We start from the raw sequence: 21,605 nt of genomic DNA, 5'->3' as shown, positions 1-21,605 counted from the left end.
GGGTCAGACCAAAGGTTGATCTAGCCCGGGAGCCTGTCTGCCGACCGCGGCCAATGGCAGTGCCCCAGAGGGAATGAAGAGAACAGGTAATCAGCAAGTGATCCATCCCCTGTTGCCCATTCCTAGCTTCTGGCAAACAGAGGCTAGGGACACAATCCCTGCCATCCTTGCTAATAGCCATTGATGGACCTATCCCCCACGAATTTACTTAATTCTCTTTTGAACCCTGTTATCATCTTGGCCTTCACAACATCCTCTGGCAAAGAGTTCCACAGGTTAACTGTGTGTTGTGTAAATAAATACTTCTTTTTGTTTGTTTGTTTTTTTTAAACCTGCTGTCTATTAATTTCATTTGGTGACCCCTAGCTCTTGTGTTAGGAGGAGTAAATAACACTTCCTTATTTATTTTCTCCACACCAGTCATGATTTTATAGATCTCTAGCAGATCCCCCATGTCCTCTCTTTTTCTAAGCTGAAAAGTCCCAGGCTTATTAATCTCTCTTCATACAGAAGCTGTTCCATATCCCTAATCATTTTTGTTGCCCTTTCCTGAAACTTTTCCAAGTCCAATATCTCTTTTTTGAGATGGGGCGATTGCATCTGGACGCAGCATTCAAGATGTGGGTGTACCATGGATTTATATAGAGGCAATATATTTTCTGTCCTATTATCTATCCCTTTCTTAATGATTCCCAACATTCTGTTCGCTTTTTTTGACTGCCGCTGCACACTGAGTGGATGTTTTCAGAGCACTATCCACAGTGACTCCAAGATCTTTCTTTTGAGTGGTAACAGCTAATTTAGACCCCATCATCTTATATGTATAGTTGGGATAATGTTTGCCAATGTGCATTACTTTGCATTTATCAACATTGAATTTAATCTGCCATTTTGTTGCCCAGTCTCGCACTTTTATTGCAAAGAACTAAATAAAACTGGCAGAATGGGATTAATGGAGTACAATATCAAGCAATTATATTGCAGTTATATTCCCAAAGAATCAGTTGAGCTAGTGAAGAAATGGCAATGGCTTTAAAGTCTGCTTTAAAAAGGATGATTTTTAGCTGGGGCCAAGTAGTATGCGGTGCTTAGAATCATAAAATATCAGGGTTGGAAGGAACCACGGAAGGTCCTCTAGTCCAACCTCCTGCTCAAAGCAGGACCAATCCCCAACTAAATCATCCCAGCCAGGGCTTTGTCAAGCCAGCCGTTGAAAAGCCTCTAAGGAAGGAGATTCCACCACCTCCCTAGGGATCCCATTCCAGTGCTTCACCACCCTCCTAGTGAAAGTGTTTCTTAATATTCAGCCTAAACCTCCCCCACTGCAACTTGAGACCATTGCTCCTTGTTCTGTCATCTGCTACCACTGAGAACAGTCTAGATCCATCCTCTTTGGAACCCCCTTTCAGGTAGTTGAAAGCAGCTATCAAATCCCCCCTCATTCTTCTCTTCTGCAGACTAAATAATCCCAGTTCCCTCAGCTTCTCCTGGTAAGTCATGTGCCCCAGCACCCTAATCATTTTTGTTGCCCTCCGCTGGACTCTCCAATTTTTCCATATCGTTCTTGTCGTGGGGGGCCCAAAACTGGACACACTGCTCCAGATGAGGCCTCACCAATGCCGAATAGAGGGGAATGATCATGTTCCTTGATCTGCTGGCAATCCTCCTACTTATACATCCCAAAATGCTATTAGCCTTCTTGGCAGCAGGGCATGCTGTTGACTTATATCCAGCTTCTCGTCCACTGTAACCCCTAGGTCTTTTTCTGCAGAACTGCTGCCTAGCCACTCGGTCCCTAGTCTGTAGCAGTGCATGGGATTCTTCCTTCCCAAGTGCAGGACTTTGCACTTGTCCTTGTTGAACCTCATCAGGTTTCTTTTGGCCCAGTCCTCTAATGTGTCTAGGTGCCTTTGTATCCTATCTCTACCCTCCAGCGTATCTGCCACACCTCCCAGCTTTACTAGATGTTATTCAGAAAGTCTCGTTTGTTTGTTCTTTTGGATTTACAAAATGTGCCCCCTACACATTATCCCAAGGTGCATGTATGCAGTTAAATAAATTTGCATGTAAACTTGCCTCTTGGTCAAGGCAAAATACAAACAATCCTCCAAAGGCAAAATATTGAGATAAACCAAATGCAAAAGTGAAATGTGAAGCATACTTTTATTTCTCTAATCTGTATAGTGTTTTTCCTTCATCTTTTCAGCCGTATTTTTAAATGTCCCCTTTTCTTAATTGGGATGAATGGCCACTGCAATGTCCCTGCTAAGATAAGTGTATTGTACTTATGCAAAAGTCCAGGTTTTTGGCTAGTTTAGAATTTAGTGGGTGCTATGTACAGGTACTTGCTGCAGTACTGAGTGTAAGGAGAAAGTAGGACACTGAAAAGCACTTGAAAAGGTAAGTGATCTCAGCCTGTGGTGCAATGACAATAGCTAGAGAAAATGGCTTAGCAGCAGGCCTGTTTAGAACTTGGCCATGCTGCAGTTACCTGCTACTCCATTTGAAAACTGTCGGTTTTTGTCTTTCCATCCTGCAGACTGAGGACTTGATCAAAGCCCTGCAGGACCTGGAAAATGCAGCATCAGGAGATGCCACAGTGCGGCAGAAAATTGCCTCGCTGCCACAGGAAGTTCAAGATGTGTCACTGCTGGAGAAAATTACAGGTAAGAAGCTGGAAGATGACAGTCAAATCCCTCTATACTCCTTTTCATTCAAGTAACTATAATGAGTAGGATGGATGCACGCACCTCATGCCCTTTATGCATGCCAGCTGTATAGCTCCCTAACAGTTAGCAGGTAAAAATCTTCTGGCATGTGGTTGGAGGTAAGATTTACATCTCTCCTTCATTTCTTGGGCCAAAACCAAATGATTTGCAGTATGCAAGGTCATGGAAAAAAATTTGAAGAAGAAAGTAGTTAAGAAGTTCGAGGTCAATGGTGACTGGGACAGAATACAACATGGTTTTACTAAAGGTAGATCGTGCCAAACCAACCTGATCCCCTTCTTTGAGAAGGTAACAGATTTTTTAGACAAAGGAAATGCAGTGGATCTAATTATCTCGATTTCAGTAAGGCATTTGATATGGTTCCACATGGGGAATTATTAGCTAAATTGGAAAAGATGGGGATCAATATGAAAACTGAAAGGTGGATAAGGAACTGGTTAAAGGGGAGACTACAATGGGTCATACTGAAAGGTGAACTGTCAGGCTGGAGGGAGATTACTAGTGGAGTTCCTCAGGGATCGGTTTTGGGACCAATCTTATTTAATCTTTTTATTACTGACCTTAACACAAAAAATGGGAATGTGCTAATAAAAATTTGCAGATGACACAAAGCTGGGAGGTATTGCTAATGCAGAGAAGGACCAGGATATCGTATAGGAAGATCTGGATGACCTTGTAAACTGGAGTAATAGGATGAAATTTAATAGTGAAAAGTGCAAGGTCATGCATTTAGGGATTAATATTGGGGACACATCAGTTGGAAGTAACATAGGAGGAGAAGGAACTCAGAGTATTGGTTGTTCACAGGATGACTATGAGCCGCCAATGTGATATGGCTGTGAAAAAAGCTAATGCGGTTTTAGGATGCATCAGGCAAGGTATTTCCAGTAGAGATAAGGAAGTGTTAGTACCATTGTACAAGGCACTGGTGAGACCTCATCTGGAATACTGTGTGCAGTTCTGGTCTCCCATGTTTAAGAAGGATGAATTCAAACTGGAACAGGTACAGAGAAGGGCTACTGCGATGATCCGAGGAATGGAAAAACCTGTCTTATGAAAGGAGACTGAAAGAGCTTGGCTTGTGTAGCCTAACCAAACGAAGGCTGAGGGAGGATATGATTGCTCTTTATAAATATATCAAAGGGATAAATATCAGGGAGGGAGAGGAATTTATTTAAGCTTAGTACCAATGTGGACACAAGAACAAATGGATATAAACTAGACACTAGGAAGTTTAGACTTGAAATTAGACGAAGGTTTCTAACCGTTAGAGGAGTGAAGTTCTGGAACAGCCTTCTAAGGGGAGTAGTGGGGGCAAAAGACATATCTGGCTTCAAGACTAAGCTTGATAAGTTTATGGAGGGGATGATATGATGGAATAGCCTAATTTTTGGCAATTAATTCATCTTTGATTATTAGCAGGTAAATATGCCCAACGGTCTGTGATAGGATGTTAGATGGGGTGGGATCTGAGTTACTACAGAGAATTTTTTACTTGGTGTCTGGCTGATGAGTCTTGCCCACATGCTCAGGGTTTAACTGATCGCCACATTTGGCATCAAAAAGGAATTTTCCTCCGGGGCAGATTAGCAGAGGCCCTGGAGGTTTTTCGCCTTCCTCTGCAGCGTGGGGCATGGGTCACTAGAGGATTCTCTGCATGTTGACGTATTTAAAGCACAATTTGAGGACTTCAATAACTCGCATAGGTTAGGGGTTTGTTACAGGAGTGGGAGGGTGAGATTCTGTGGCCTGCATTGTGCAGGAAGTCAGACTTTATGACCATAATGGTCCCTTCTGACCTTAAGTCTATAAAACCAAAATGTATTTACAAGGATTTTTATACTTGGAGAGCCTGTATTCACTGTCCTTCCCTCAACCAACTTTTGACGTCTTCATTTTGTAGTTTTGAAAAGAAACTAGAGCCAGAATTTTCAGATTCAGGTGCTGAAAGTTAAGCATTAAACACATTTATGTATATTAAGTGGCCTGATTTCTCTCTCTTCCCCCATCCGTCAGAGCTGAGTACCTGCAGTTCCCTTTGACTGCAATAGGAAGTGGGTGCTTAGATGTGCTGACCAATTATATTTGGGTGCATGTAAATTTATGCATCCATGTTTGAAAAATGTTTGCTTAAGAACCTGGGAGCACATGCAAATGAGGCAAAATCAATTCTGTTTTTGCAAGCATTCCTAACTTTTAGTTTTAGAATTCTATAAGGACTACCACGTATTCAACTCTTCGTAGTGTGTGCTGCTCATGTCCAGCTGTGAGGACAAGTGTGTATTTGTGTGCAAGCTTCTGTTCTGAGGGTTGATAAATATTCATAGGCATAAGATCCATCATACAGTGCATATCTTGCATAAATGCTAGGGTCCCATGATGTGACAGAAGACATTCTGTTAACGTAAGCTAATATTCTGGTATAATTAACAGCTCTTACAAGATCCACAAAAACAACTTCTGAGGGAGTGTTAGCACAATGGCAACAGTGGCACAGCTCTGGCGCTGCAGCTGTACCACTATGGCTCTGTAGTGTAGACTCTTCCTTCAGCAACGGAAGGGGTTTTTCCCATTAGTGTAGTTAATCCTCCTCTGCAGGAGGCGGTAGTGTAGTTGACAGAAAAAAAAAATCTTCTCAACATAGCAGCATCTACACTAGGGGTTAGATCAACCTAACTATGGCATTCAGGGTATGAATTATTTCGCAGCCCTGAGTGACGTAGCTAGGTTGAGCTAGTTTTTAAGTGTAGATCAGACCTCACTGTTAGAACTGCAAGACTAAAAATGTGACCAGCTGGTTCTGTTTTAAAATCTTCTTCCGTTTTCAGATTTAGAGTCCTAGCAATTTTTGAGTGCCCCTTAAATCTCTTGATTACAACTCATTTTCTTATAAACCCTGGATAACTCTTGTGAATAAAATGTTATTGTGCATGTGGTTGTTGAATCAGAGCCTTTTCTCAAAGCATAAAAGGTTTTTAACTGAGTCCATGTACATTTTTTACCACCTTTGCATGTAGACAAAGAGGCAGCAGAACGTCTTTCGAAAACGGTGGATGAAGCATGTTTGTTACTAGCAGAGTATAATGGGCGGCTGGCAGCAGAGTTGGAAGACCGACGCCAGCTGGCACGCATGCTGATTGAGTATACCCAGAACCAGAAGGATGTATTGACAGAGAAAGAGAAAAAGTTAGAAGTGAGTACTGCTCAGAACAATGCTGAAACCTTATCCTCCTACCAAACACACATACTTGCCTTCAAACTGAAACATTTTTTCTTTTTAAATGAGAATGATGTGAGGTAATGTAGCAATTTAGTGCTCCCTGGAGCACTTTGCTGTTGGAAGAAAACAGGCCTGAGGAATTTTTTTTCCTGTAAATAAATAAATTAAAAACTGTGAACTGCTGAACTCAGATGTCCAGCACAACAGTAGATGGAGAAAGAAGCTCTAGAACTTAAATCTATTTTTCAAGAAAGATTGTTTTATCATCCAACATTTTTGATGTTCAGTCCTGGTTCATTTCAGGGTTTGCTTTTGAATGAAAACACTTTCCCAAAAAGAAATCCAACATTACTCCTTCCTGCAAGTATCTGATGCTTTTTGTATATTTTGTGTATAGTTGGTTGCTGCTTGTCTGGCTTGAAGGTCCTGTTTGCTGAGATCACTTGTCAAATGCGTTTTTTAGTATTGCCATCCCTGCTTAACCAAAAAATGGTGGTGCTCTTAACTGCCTTTACGTGTAGTGCGTATAAGAAGAAACAGGTGATGTAGAAAGATGACAACTCAGACTTCATGCCATAGCCAGCTTGAACTTGGAGGGCAAGAAACTGCTGTACAATAAAACTGTTCTGACTGGAACTCAGTAATGACCAGAAGCCCTAGAGTGAGTACATGGGGAACAGCAGACAGTCATTTATCTGCAATATTCCTCTTTTACTGAGGAAGTGTTTTAAGCACTGTTGTGGGACTAGTATGGCAGTTTAATGATACTGGTTGTATGTCACTCTGCCATCTGTTGAACTGCCCCTGGGCGACACATTATGGGCTTCCTCTACACTGTCAGATGCTTTTTAGCAGCAGCTGCTGTTGGGTGGGCCGAGAGTTACAGAGGACATAGTCTTCTAGAAAGAGACTGGATTGTAGAGCAGTTCAACCCTTCGTGTGCCCTCTTTCCATCACAACTTGTCTTCTCTCCTGGAACGTTAGGCAGTACTATTTAACTTGTACTCCGTTTTGGCCATAGGTTTTCATCCTATGTCTGTACATAGTAACTTGAGTACATACTGTACATTATTGATCCAGAGTTAAAATCAGCCAGAAGATTTAAGACTGTTGCGTTCAAAAATCTAAAGGTTGCTAGGCTTTAACTATCCCATCTAGCAAATTTATTTGATCTCCAGAAGGTGATTTGAGAGTTGAGTTTATTGTGGTTTTCCCATAGTTGGTTCATTATAAAGCACTTTAGCTCTCATGAGTACAAAAGAAGCCATAAAAACTGCGTTCTGGCATCGGTTACTTTATTTACTGAAAATGCCAATAGAAACCTTGGGTTAGATTCATCTTTCACTGAAGTCCATGATAAAATGCCAGTTCACTTCTGCAGGAAGGGGATTGTGAGCCCCTCATACATCTCTTAACTGCTTTAATGGCACCTACAATAAAAAGCAGAATGCTTCAGCATGCATTTTAAAAATCTTCGATTTGAATCAGCTTGAGGTATCGTAAAACTAATTTGGAAACTTGTGCTATATCAACTTTAGATCAAAGTTTATAATAAACTACGTTATAAATGCTGTGGGTTTGTTTTTGTTTTGAAATGACACTTCTGGTAAGGTCTCGTGAAAGTTAGCAAACTGCTATAGGCCAAAATAATGAAAATTCAGGCACTGATCTTCAAACAGTTAAGCAGATACGTAATTTAAATCGCACAAATAATCCCGTTGACATCATATGCTTGACTTGAGCAAGTGCAAAAGAGTTTGACACATTAAGGACTAAACCTGTATTCTATTAAAAATGTCTCTTAATGGCATGAAATCTTTCAGTTCAGAACACAGTTGCCTTATTAACAATGAAAAATTAGACGTCCAGCATACTCGCAGTATACCGTCAGGCCAAAACTTAAACCTAGGAGTCTTAAATTAAGCAAAGTGACATAGAAGCACAAGTCATGTTGAGGTTGTACTGCAAACCCTTTGGAGTATAGTCGACAAGCATTTCAGCTTTCCTGACTTGTGGAAGTTTAATATATCGGAGAATTTTGTTGGTTGCAAATGTGTAGCCCAGGCTATTTGCTTATCAGTTTTGTGTTTGTTACTGTGAGAACACCAGAAACTCAATGTTAATGAGACTCTGGGTTTATCTCATTCAGTGTAGATGGGTGTTTCAAGTGTGTAATCTCTTAATAGAAAAATTTGAAATTCTAACAGGATGCTAAAGAAACAAGTACAAAACATCCACTCTATCAATTTAGGTCTATAAAATAAGAAAGTAAAGAACTAGCAACATGTAAATACTCAGATTTAAATTAAAAAACCCTGTTCCTAATACTTCTTGATGACATGTTGTGCTCCATCATGACCTTTTTCCAAACATCTTGAATTGCAAGCTGTATGTGTTTACAAAATCAAACCTTGCTTTCAGCTGAGATGTGTTTAAAAGCAAAATTCTGTTTCAGGGTGGACTGTTTACTTCATTAGCTTTTCTGTTGAAAGTGACTGAGAGGAGAGAAAGTAGGCTCCTTGTTGGTAATATGAACCAGGATTTTATTCTGTCGAGTCATGATAAGTGTCAATATCCGTCTGATCAAAAATTGTAAATCATTGTGGATGGTCAGGGTACTGGGGTTGCACGCACAAGTAACTTTTTTTGAAATAGTAATAAAAATAGCTAAGCCCTGTGTCTAGGAAGGGAACTTTTGCTGTCTAAACACTGGAGTTCTTATTTAATTTAAGTAGTCCAATACTACTGCCTTTCATCAGCTATGGCAAATTCTACAAACAAATGTCGTCATTTACACTGAATGGGAGTATTTACTCAAAGTAGGCTATTACTCAAGAGATTTTGAAATAAGTCCAGGGTGCCAAAAGCTCTTACTGTCCTCAGTCACATAAAATCCTTTCAAGACATGATACACCTCTACCCCAATATAACATGAATTCGAATATAACGCGGTAAAGCAGTGCTCCAGGCAGGCAGGGCTGCGCACTTTGGCAGATCAAAGCAAGTTCAATATAATGCGGTTTCACCTATAACATGGTAAGATTTTTTGCCTCCCGAGGACAGCATTATATGGAGGTAGAGGTATATATTAGAAAAGATGAGGTTGGACAAGGGGACTACAATTCATGAGTGAGCAGTGGCAAAGATTTGTGTGAGTGAATTCAAAGGCTGCTATACTACTAAGAAACCCACGAACTGATGGTTTGAGGGGGAAGATAGTACTGGGTGTTCAGTCTGAGAGAAAAGACATCAGGGTCAGACATCTAGGGGAAAAGAATGTAGGCCCCACATGCTGTGGAACTGTGTCTTAAACAGTGATTCTGAAAAGGAATTGGCCATGGTTGGATATCCAGTTAGAGTAGCTCCCAGTGCAATGCTTCAGTGAAGAGTGTTAGTGAGGTCCTTGGGGGTGTAAATAGGAGTAGGGAGATGGTATTATTTCTGTCTTCAGCATTGTTGAGACCATTAATAGAACACTGTGTCCAGTTCCGTTGTCAATGCTTCCAAAAGACTGTTGAAAAATTGGAAATGGTTCATAGAGCTACAGAAGATTCATGCTCTGAAAAACCTGCCAACAGAAGTTGCTCCAGTAAAAGCTATTACCTCACCCACTTCTTAAATCTGTGTAGTTTACCAAAGAATAAAAGGTGACTTGATCAGTCTATATGTACATGGGGAGAAGATTTCTGATAGTAGAAGACTCTTTAATTTAGGAGAGGTTTAACGAGATCCATTGGCTAGAAGCTGAAACTGTACAAATGAGGACTGGAAATTAAGCTCAAATATTTGAGGGTTACATTGGAACACTTTATCAAGGGATGGGTTGGGTTCGCCATCACCTGGAGTTTTGGATTCCTTTCTTAAAAGAGATGCTCTAGCTCAGCCGGAACTTGTGGTCTTGATGCAGGAATTACAGGGTGAAATTCTACGGTGGCTCCCTGTTGCTGATGAATAGATGACTCAAATCTAAGTTCCTTATCTTAGGTACTGACATTTTTTTGATCACCTAAGATCCCACTGAAATGCTAATCAAATAAAAGCATATTGAGAATAAAAACTGTGCCAGAACCTGCAAAGTTAAATTTTGTGTCTGAACATTAGGGTAACAGGCTAGCTACTGTGAAGCCAAGTGCACACTATGCCTGTTGAAATAAATGACAATAGCTATCTAAGAAAAAAGAACAGCAAACCAGTTATACTGTATAAAACTGGAAACTGGGGACTATAGGGAAGATATTCAATGAAGGAGACGGCCTCCATGTTCAAGTTGCCAGATGTTTGTGAAGTGAAGGTAGCTGAATAGATTGAGCCACATAAGTGAAAGTACTATCAGAATATCTCTGATTCTATGGAAGGATGGATCCCTAAAGTGTATGTAATATCTGCAGTAGGTCAGGGTTAGGTGGAACAAAACAGCAAAATGACTCTGCTTGCAGAAGAGTCAGCCTAACCTGGAGGAGGGTGAAATTGTGTTCATGGCTGTAGCTTTGGTTTATAAAGTTGATACTATGCACTGTTCCCTCTTTTCTTTCCTCCTCATTTGTCCTCTCCATATGATTTTGCTTTTTTTTTTTTTTTTGGTATGCTCTTTGGGATAGGGTATGTTGCTTATTATATCCAGGCCCCTGTATATTCCATGATTCTGCAATCAAGAAATTTTCTGTAGAATTCACCTGTTGCTGAACATTGAGATCCATTATCTCCGCTTTCAATTAAAAGTTTTGTGACTTTATAGTTGCAAAAACTTTTGACGATGTGACCTGAATGTAAACCAATGACTGTCTGAGTCTGCCAAGAGCCTCAAAGAATAGTTCAGAGGTGTGAACTGCCCCCGTCATCTCACTTAATGTTCCATGGACTCCGTGATTGTGTGGCCATGAAATTTGTCATTTTCCCAAGCTACTCATGCCCTGCATGAACTTGCCTATAGTTGCCGCTTTCTCCACAATGGGGAATTATTTGGGTTACAGTTCATGCTCTCCTCACCATTTTGTAGAGAAGAAATGGAGTCCTGTTTGCATCCAAGAAGCATATAGGCACAGATAGCTAGGCTGCCTAGTGAATAGAGCACTGGTTGAGTCCTAGGGGACCACTGAAGCAGACAAGTTTTCTCCATCTCTGGCACGCATTGAGTGAAGTAAGAAGTCTCTGAGCTGGACCCCCGAGATAATCTAGTAATTGCTGCCATAGAACTGGACTGTCTGGAGAATGCAGTGAAGAAATCAATCATTGACTGTGTATCAAGGAGTATTTCCAACTGAGAGCTATTGGGGGTGGTGGGGAATACAACAAAGTAATGTTTGAAGCAGAATTTGTCTGTTGTGCCATAGAGCACACGTGAGCCATGACTATGTGCTGCTTATACAGTGTTCAGCACAATGGGACCCTGGCCTGATTGGCACTTCTAGGCACTCCTGCAATATAAATGTTATGTGAAATAGTGATATTAAAAAAACCCAAATTATCTAGAGATCATGAAATTATTTCCATGTAATGTTGCTGTATTTTTCAAAGAGATGCATTCATTGCTACACTTCCACCTAGCGATGAAAATCAATAAAATATTTGAACAAAGGTGAATGTATGACTGGAAGTGTGCTTGTGTTGTGAACTTTATGCTCTGGAGAAGGTGTGATTAGCATGCGGAGGGGAACTGTGCACATAACACCGTGCCCCATTTCTGCTGTAAGTCAAATTGAATAACTTTCTGGGCCAATAGTACTGTGTGGGCTTAGATGCCATATGGCATTGGTATCTGTCTCTGCATGGAGCAGAGAATGCCCCCGGGTGTAGGAACAATACGGTCAGGGCTGTAAATGGTGCCGTGTGCTATACTGGACAGCTTCATAACCTGGCGCCCTAGCAAAAGGTGAGCAAGAGGAGTAGTTTGTGGAGCATGAAATGCTGCCAAAGCAGCAGCAACATGCTTAGTAAATTGAAGTGACTGGTGCTGGAGGGAAAGAAGCTGGTTTTTTGTGTTTTCCCTCTCCCACTCTTTAAATAAGGAAATACAATCTGCCAGCAAACCTGATCTACCAAATGTAAGCTTTAGCTCTGAAAGGAGCTATGATTACCCTTCGGGTTCTGAATGATGTGTTGTTTCTTTGAGAGAAACTTGTCTGCAAAGTCAAGTTTGTTGCTATCTTGCTGTGAAATGAGAGAGGGAAATTGATTCCTTGGTTCTGTCTGCTCTCTCCAGGTTAGACTGAAGAGAATATCTATTCAGAGATGCTTGTTCTGTTCAGAAAACAGTGGGAAGTGAGAGAACTCACTTGAGACACAGCTTTGCTTCATGTATTTTGGGGGCAGGGGTGTTTTGTTTTTAGTATTTTATTTATATATATATAAAAATTAAGATGAATTCTCCTATTTTGCACTGAAGAGCACAGAATCTGATAGATGGAAGCTGGTTCCCTCTCTGCTATATTATGTACCTTTCCGCAGGGAGGAAATTGCATGGCCTTTTTAAAGAAATCCTCAAAATAACCTATCTATTCAAATGTTACATTGTGGGTGAGGTCTGACACCAAGTTATCTGAGAGTGCACTGTTCCTTACTACTTTATACTGGGTCTGCATGCCCCCTCTGCTCCATGTGATTTTTGGAGCCTTGAGGTCAGAAGTAGGGCCCCGAGGTGGGGAAGGTCACATCTAAACTTCTTTGTTTGTAGCAAATCCAGAGGAGCTGCTTTTCAAGGGAGAAAACTTTTAGTGCTTGGTTCAAAGCCCCCTGAAGTTAATGGGAGTCTTTCAAGTTACTCTGGTCTCTGGATCAGGCCCTAAGTGTATCTAACTTCTCACCTACTTCTCAGCTGAGTTTGGATGAAAATTAAATATAAATTATGCACACTAAATATTTAGTTTCTTCTTTTCCTGCTTGATTTGTACATGTGTGTGGGCCTCCTTTATTGGGACCAAGTAACTTTTTTTTTTAATCATCGGAGTTGAGATGTTTCCTTATTAGGTTAACTTGTCTCTTTTGTATGCAGCCAGGCTCTCTCGCAGTCTGCTGTATAGCAAGCTGGGTGTTATAACTGATGTGGGGAACTCTTCCCCCTCCTTTGTTTAACTGTTCATAGTTTTATTTGGCATGCTGATATGCTCACTCTTGATCAAATGTGTAGGGGAAATGACTTGTTTATAAAACAATAGGGATGCTGTGCAGAATGGGAGTAAATACAACTTTAAAAACTACAGACAGGACAACTGAAAGGATGTGGGGGTAGGTGAGATTGTGGGCAGAGGAAAGGGAAGGCAGTGATAATACCAAACACTCCAAAATTGGAAAATCTTCAGCTGTTTTAAAAGCAGGGAATAGTTAAATGACTGGATTTCAAAGGGGAAAGAATGCTGTATCCAAAGGGATGATCCTCAGCTGGTTAAGTGGCAGTGAAGTTATCCTGAAAGAGGTTGATGTTGAGCACAGAATAGCCAGGATTAAGCTCTTGGAGGTGTTCTTTGTAATACAAATAGTAATAAGAGTCTATGCTAAAAATGTTGAGTCCAGCTAGTTACCCATCTAGTAGCTGTACCTATTAATAATGAATAACAGGCTGCTAGTGGAAAATCTTATGGTCATATACTTCAAAGTATTTTGTCTTTTTGAAAAGCTGTAGAAGCATTAAGGGAGGGTTTATCTAACAAACATATGCTATTTAAATAGCTATTGATCAGTTGCAGTAACTGTTTTTCGACAAAACTTCACATTGGCTTTTTTCTATAGGAACCGTGTCTCTACGACTGTCACATTGTGACTCTTATATTTTATTGAGTCCACTTTCTAAAAGCTTGTTAAACACAGACTTGAGTGGCAAGCTAGAATAGCCAAGGAATGATTGATTGATTGGACTGCTTTGTAAATACTGCACATTTTCGGTATCCCTGATGCATATTTATATAATTTTAATCAACCTGTTAAAATGGAAACATAGCAAGCTTATGCCAAGCTATTTAAACTCTGAATATTAGGCTATTTATACAACTTTAGCGGTTTTCAAATAATTACTCTTAAGCCAATGGTGCATGTTCTAAAAATTCTGAGTGAAGCCTTCTGCCTTCCTTTATACAGTAATAAAAATGTCATTTTTAATGTTAATTCCCAAGGATCTGATTTAACTAACAAAATAGATGATATTCACAGCTCAGACTGCAACTGTCTTCAGTTCATTTTTGCACTGTAGCACACATAGTGTAGATAAGAATTACCCACTATTCTGATTTCCTGAACATGAAAGCCGAGTTAAGTTATGCACAACAGGACAACTTAAAAAGGGTCTTTCAGAGGTTTATTTTAAGAGACAGAATTAATCCTGGTGTGGGTTAGTGGGAGCAATGATGTTGTAGAACACTGAATTCTGGACTGTCTGGTGTGACTTCAGAGGAGCTAAACAAATTGGTGGTGAGAGGGGGAATGTTAGAACTTTTTTTTTAATTATCCCTCTTATTTCAGGCATTCAACACAAACTGAAGGGTTAGTGCCATTTAAACCTGCAGATCTCTTCTTAATGCTGAAACTTTCCACCTTATATTATGCATAATGATGGAAGATATATCCTTTAATCAACAATGTCAAGCAAAGGATGTTTGTACGTATGACCTGCTACAACAGAGGTGCTTGAAATGAGTATCGAGGGAGATTTAGCTCCTCCAATTCACCTACTAAATTATGTTAAAGCTAAAATAAACACACTTTGTAGTGTAAGCATAAGAACGGCCATTCTGGATCAGACCAAAGATCTATCTAGCCCAGTATCCTGTCTTCTGACAGTGGCCAATGCCAGGTGCCCCAGAGGGAATAAACAGAACAGGAAATCATCATGTGATCCATTCCCAGCTTCTGGCAAACAGAGGCATGGGGCACCATCCCTGTCCATCCCGGCTAATAGCCATTGATGGACCTATCCTCCATGAATGTATCTAATTCTCTTTTGAACCCCGTTATCGTCTTGGCCTTCACAACGTCCTCTGGCAAAGATTTCCAGAGGTTGACTGTGTGTTGTGTGAAGATATACTTCCTTTTTGTGTGTTTTTAAATCTGCTGCCTATTTCATTTGGTGACCCCTAGTTCTTGTGTTATGAGAAGGAGTAAAAACTTTAGTCATGAGTTTATAGACCTCTACATCCCCCCCCTTAGTCCTCTTTCTTTTCCAAGCTGAAAATTCCCGGTCTTATTAATGTCTCCTCATATGACAGCTGTTCCATACCACTAATAATTTTGCCCTTTTCTGAACCTTTTCCAAGTCCAATATCTCTTTTTCGAGATGGGGCAACCACATCTGCATGCAGTGTTCAAAATGTGGGTATACCATGGATTTATATAGAGGCAATGATATTTTCTCTCTTATGATCTATCCCTTTCTTAATGATTCCCAACATTCTGTTCGCTTTTTTGACTGCTGCTGCACATTGAATGGATGTTTTCAGGGAACTATCCACAATGACTTCAAGATCTTTCTTTAGTGATAACAGCTAAGCAACTGTTGTAATTGCATACAGGGGTCTTATATAACTATAAATTGGGTCAGAAGTTGCCAGTGTAATCTCTATACTAAAATGAGGTCCAGCTATGAAAAAGTTTGCAATTTCCTATGCTATAGCACAACAGAATGAGTTAAGCTCAGGAATCGCTTTCACTCTGGGTTTCCTGTCTTGTCAGTTTAGTGGTAAGAGTGTTTTCCTGTCAGATCACACTGCTTAATGGTGTTAAGTTTTTGATTCTGGAGTTGTTTTGCCACAGAGGAGTTAGAATTCTAACTTTTATTCTGAAAGTGAACATAGATTAGGAAGGGCACTCACAATGCACAGTGCCAGTGTTTTCCAACATCATCCTCACAGCCTAGCTACAGCAAATATTGAGTCAGTTCTCATTGCTCTGACCATAAAAGGCAAATAACAGCCAAATGCTGTCAGTCTTAATGAACCCCTCCTATGCACCATGGCAGTCAGCTGTATGCACAGAGTGCAGACCAGGACCACAGAAAGCAGCAGTTTCTTTTAGGCACATTTCGTACAAACATAAGAACGGCCAGACTGGGTCAGACCAAAGGTCCATCCAGCCCAGTATCCTGTCTACCAAGAGTGTCCAATGCCAGGTGCCCCAGAGGAAGTGAACCTAACAGGTAATGATCAAGTGATCTCTCTTCTGCCATCCATTTCCACCCCCTGACAAACAGGCTAGGGACACCATTCCTTACCCATCCTGGCTTGTAGCCATTAATGGACTTAACCTCAATGAATTTATCCAGTTCTCTTTTGAACGTTGTTATAGTCCTAGCCTTCACAACCTCCTTAGGCAAGGAGTTCCACAAGTTGACTGTGTGCTGTGTGAAGAAGAACTTCCTTTTATTTGTTTTAAACCTACTGCCCATTAATTTCATTTGGTGACCCCTAGTTCTTATGGGAATAAGTAAATAACTTTTCCTTATCTGCTTTCTCCACATCACTTATAATTTTATATACCTCTGTCATATCCCTCCTTAGTCTCCTCTTTTCCAAGCTAAAAAGTCCTGGTCTCTTTAGTCTCTCCTCATATGGGACCCGTTCCAAACCGCTAATCATTTTAGTTGCCCTTCTCAGATTTTATTTTTAAGGCTTGTCAATGACCTCGTATTGCCAAGGACCGGGTTCAGAGGTCTGTCAATACACAGTGTGCCCCGCAGTTCACGCCTAATGTGACATGGGGTGACGTTCTGCTAAGTGATGTCCTGTTTGAAGTAGGACTGAGCACTCCAGTCACCAACTGAAGCAGGGAGTGTAGGCTTCTGAAGCTGGCCACAGAGAACCTTAAAAGGACAGGAGATCTTAACTTTAATTCACCTCTACCCCGATATAATGTGACCCAATATAACACGAATTTGGATATAACACGGCAAAGCAGCGCTCCAGGGGGGCAGGGCTGTGCACTCCGGTGGATCAAAGCAAGTTCAAAATAACATAGTTTCACCTATAATGTGGTAAGATATTTTTTGGCTCCCGAGGACAGCGTTCTATCGGGGTAGAGCGGTATTGTGCTTAAGGGTAGACATTAAGGGTATGTTTACACTGCAGCTGGGAGTGTGCCTCCCATCCTGGGTAAACGGACTCATGCTACCTCTTCTCAAGGCAGTGTGCTAAAAATAGCAGTGTGGGTGTTGCAGTGCAAGCCTGTGCAACTCTCTCTGTCTGAACTTGGGTGGCTAGCCAGAGCCGGTGCCCTTGCTGCAACGTTCACTCTGCTGTTTGTAGCGTACTAGCTCAAGCAGAGCTAGCATCTCTGGGGGCTAGCAGGTGTGAGTGTCTGACCCACCAGCAGGGCCTTGGGCATAGAAACAGGAACTGGGTTGTCATATACTCTACTCCTGGGGGAATTTTTGTTTGTCTGTATTATTACAGACATACTTGCTGACAGGTATTTTGAAATAAATTACCAAAATAATTGAAACTGGCATGATTATATAGTGTTGTTTTTGACATAATTTGCATAATTTTAAAATATCATGTGCAGAATTTTTAATATTTTGGCACAGGATTCCCCCAGGAGTAAACCTGCAGTAAGCCTTGGCATTTCTTTTGGGATTGTAATTGCTGAGACATAAGGGAGAGAAGGGAGGAGAACTGCTTTGGTTGCCCTACATTCTCCCTTTCTCCTGTGTTGGTTCCCATATTCTACCAGAGAAATGCAATATCATCTAGAACCATGAATATATTGATAAGTCTATCCTTGGAGAGCTTTTATTGCCTCTCTTTCAACTTTTGGTCCCATCTCTTGTTCGTTTTTTTTTTTTCATGCCTTTAACTTCATACCATGTTCGCATTTTACTCTTCTACTGTTATGCATTCAGTGTCCGTCCGTCCCCCAGCTCTCTTGCCTCATTTTCCCCATATGAAGGCTCTTCCCCACATTGTCCACTTTTTTTGCCCTCCCTCCTCCCCAGTTTCTCTACTTTCTGTCCTTTGCCTCCCACCAACCCCTCCGCCCCCCCGTAAATTGAAGAGTGCATTTCCTCCTGAGCCTCTGCCGTTCCGTAGCTTCTTAAGCAGCACACTAACAGTTTATGAAGCCACTAGAGCCTCATTTGAATTCCATCCTTCCAATCTATTATCCTGTGTGTACATGTTTATGATGCAATGATCTGTTACTGCCTTAGCCTGGTGAATCCGCATAGATATGAAATAGGATGCTAAAGGAAATCCATATTTGTGTGTCTACTGGAAATTTACAGTAGACATTCATACACCCTCTTCAAGTATAGAGATATTTTGCATTATTGCAATCAGTTCTGTTCTCACTATTCCAGTACAAAGCAATAAACCGATAGGAATGTAAACTCATCATTCATGATCATGTGGGGAATATTTTGCTTTGCTTTGAGATTTGGGGAAGATGGGGAGAATTTCCATCATTGTAAGGACTAAATAGGGAATTGGATTCAAATTAAAGTTGTAAACTCTTCAGAAGGCTGATTCACTATTAAATGCCCAGTTTTTCTTTGCTCTTCAGAGAGAGGATTCCATAGTAAACTGTTCTTCTCTTGCTACTAATTAAACAAGAAATCAGAAGTAAATTAGTATTGCAATTGACTATATGGAAACCTGTTCAGCACTCTGAGGTTTTTTTAACTGTCACATTGTTTCTCATAGAATTATATCACATTTCAGAGATGACTTGAAAAATACAGGATAAGCAATTGGGTAGAGAGACACTTGAATACAGTTTAAAATTACGACATTATATGGGGATGGAGCTCAATGTAATGGTTGGTTTATTATACTGGACTATTACATCTTAATGCTATTAGCCTATTGTATGTAGGCAAAGTGCTCTGATGGGAATCGTGTTACAGAGTTAATGTGTTAAATCTTAACTGAGCTTTTGAATTGGATAGTTGACTTGTATTTGGGTGTGAATGTTAGTCTGCTTTTGACAGTCTCTCTAAAAGTCATTACTAGACAGGATAATGTGATGCATGATGATAGTTGGTTTCCTGGGCTTTTGGGCTTCTGATCAATCCCCTTTCTCCCCTCCCGGCTTCCTGCAATGAAGAATCAGCCTTATTTCAGGTCATCTTCAGGCTGTGGAATTCAGGGATGACTTCCCGGAACTCTCAAATATTCACTTACTGGACTTTTGAATGAACAGTCCTGGCTGCCTAGCTCTTGGAAGAAATTCTTTCTGCAGTATCTCTTCCTTCTACATACTGCCTTTCTTCTGTTGCTGTTGCACATTTCTGAAGTTAGCAGAGACTAAGTTGGTGGTTTCAGTCTCTGACCCTCTGATTTTTATTCACATTTAGTGATTGTGGTGCATAATTCTGAGTCACTGGTAATGCGCCAATATAATGCTACAGCTGTTACGGTTAATAATCGGTTGTCTAATATGTTATGGATAAGTGCTAATAACACAAATTGACTGGCTAATAGTAATGATTTCTCTTTATCCTTGGCTACTTTTTATAGTTCCATAAGGGAGTATCTACATAGATTGTTCATAATGTCATTCTTCAAATGTCCGTGGAGTAAAGACTATTGTAGTACTGTGCACTGGGAAGTGACGGGCTTGCCTCTCTCATACATATATGCTTTGTAGGGGTTGATCTCCTTTTTCTCTAGAAGGACACACTATTGACCTTCAGCAAATTAACTAGTTGTCAATAATTTCAATCCCTTCAGTTGTACCTGAGGAGGGACATGCTTTCTGTAAACCTACCATCATACTACAGCATGTTAAAAAGGTAACTGGACCAGACTTCAACATAAAAATCATCATGCAGGAGATGGTAAAATTTCAGAGCCATAATTTCTATTTGGGAGCTTATTACCCCTCTTACCAGTAATAACAGCCACAGGCCTAGGGGGTCTGTGACTCCGTGATGGGACTCCACGTGTGGCCAAATGCCTGTGCTGCATCTATCTCGCAGAAAGATGGCAAACACACATACGAGGCTAGATGGAGCAGGAACTCTTGTGTCAGTATAGAAGGCAAATGTAGAAAATGTTCATAAGGCCTTGAGCCTCGTGTAAGCCAGAAAACCGGGTCTATCTGTGTTTGACTGAACGTGGGGAAAGGATAACAATCTGAAGGGAAATCCAGATTCTCAGTTTGACCTTTTTATATGACGTCTGAAGAAAGTGTCCCCTGTAGTGACATCTATAGCAACTGATGAGCCCTACTAGTTGCTAGTGAGAAATAATTTCCCTGCCATTGCAGGGACCTCGAGCACTGATGCGCCTCCGTTTCTCCCGTTCTCTGCCTGTGACACGTAATAGCCTAGTCTCCTGTGGGTCTCATTTCGGTGGTTGAGTTTAGAGTGCTGTGTGGTGGGGATGGCCTCTGATAACGCAGGAGGTCAGACTAGAAGATATAATGGTCTCTTCTGGCCTTTAGCTCTAACGCTGTGACATAATTGACAGAGGCACTAGGGGACTCTACCCCACCTCAACAGGAGGAGGAGAATTACAGGCTCTGGAATGCTAAAGCTTGTGGCATTCCTGTCAGTCACGTGCTGTGAACGTGGACCCAGGTGATGGGGAGCTTTGATTCTGTCTGTCTGTAATTGTTGTTGAGACCAGGTGGGTGAGGTAATATCCGTTATTGGACCAATTTCTGTTGGTGAGAGAGACCAGCTTTTGAGCCACACACAGCTCTTTGGGTCTGGGAAAAGTACTCTGAGCATCACAGCTAAATACAAGGTGGAATAGATTGTTTAGCATAAGTAGCTAGCACGTATTCTAAGGGACCGTTCAAGGTAGAGTGGCCTGTTAACACCTCTGCAGTCATAGGACAAAAAGGGGGTTAATCAGTTAGATTTTTATTAATAACCCATACATCTAGTGATTACCTCACCAACCTTGTCTTCCTAATATTCTAGGACTGACCATGGTTACAACAACACTCTCTAATTATTGTTCTCAGAGTTAGCAATCAGTCTTCTCCAGGAAACCGATCCTAGAAAACTCTCACAGTACGCACTGATCACGTGTAAAAATCTGTTTCTAATCTTATTCTCTTGTGTCTTCCCCTCAGGAGTATAAACAGAAGCTTGCTCGGGTAACCCAGGTCCGCAAGGAGTTGAAATCTCACATCCAGAGCCTTCCAGATCTGTCGCTGCTGCCCAATGTAACAGGAGGCCTGGCACCTTTGCCATCTGCTGGTGATCTGTTTTCAACTGACTAGAACTAATGGTGCCCACATTTACTACTTCCCCTTGGTACCAGCAGAAGTGTAAGAAAACTCTCGTATTGACTGGAAATCCAGTCTTCCAATGATCTACCATAGGAACGAACATACAGACCCTACTTTCAACCTACCAGCTGCACATGTGTGCTCTCTGTGTACAGTGTCTCACGTTGAGGGGAAGATGGAGAGTATGTATGTCCATGTTCTGAAGGGAGTGGGTATAGAGTCCATATATATTTTGAAAAGAAACTTTTTTTCCTCACCTTTTCTCTACTCAGATTAGTTTCTGTTTGCTCTTAGCACTTGTTTCTCCCACAGAAGTCATAAGAATCATGTACATATACCTTGAAAGTTTTTTTCAAAGAAATGTTGTGTTTTTTCTCTCTGAAAGTGTCTGATTATTTCTGAATCTGTTTTGTCTGTGTTAGTTCAAATCTATAAGCAGTAGAGTGGCTAGCATTCTTTATGGGGGCGTATGCATGTGTGTACTGTACCATACTGGG

The 21,605-nt window shown here is 40.9% G+C and overlaps 1 protein-coding gene across 2 annotated transcripts in view; it reads left to right on the top strand.

Moving 5' to 3' along the window:
- The window catches only part of RPRD1B (regulation of nuclear pre-mRNA domain containing 1B), a 42,651-nt gene extending 21,504 nt beyond the window's left edge, over positions 1–21,147 (top strand). For both annotated transcript variants that reach the window (XM_050917735.1, XM_050917736.1), the window contains 3 exons: positions 2,540–2,666; positions 5,747–5,922; positions 20,950–21,147. In XM_050917735.1, coding sequence (XP_050773692.1) covers positions 2,540–2,666; positions 5,747–5,922; positions 20,950–21,099 — 453 coding nt within the window. In that variant the 3' untranslated portion in view covers positions 21,100–21,147. The remainder of the gene's footprint in view (positions 1–2,539; positions 2,667–5,746; positions 5,923–20,949) is intronic.
- The last annotated feature ends 458 nt before the right edge of the window (positions 21,148–21,605 follow it).

Source organism: Gopherus flavomarginatus, chromosome 11 (genome assembly GCF_025201925.1).
Source record: "Gopherus flavomarginatus isolate rGopFla2 chromosome 11, rGopFla2.mat.asm, whole genome shotgun sequence".
In the NCBI taxonomy this organism is placed as follows: domain Eukaryota; kingdom Metazoa; phylum Chordata; order Testudines; family Testudinidae; genus Gopherus; species Gopherus flavomarginatus.
Note: the sequence above shows the minus strand (reverse complement) of the source record. Positions and strands in the feature narration are given on the sequence as shown.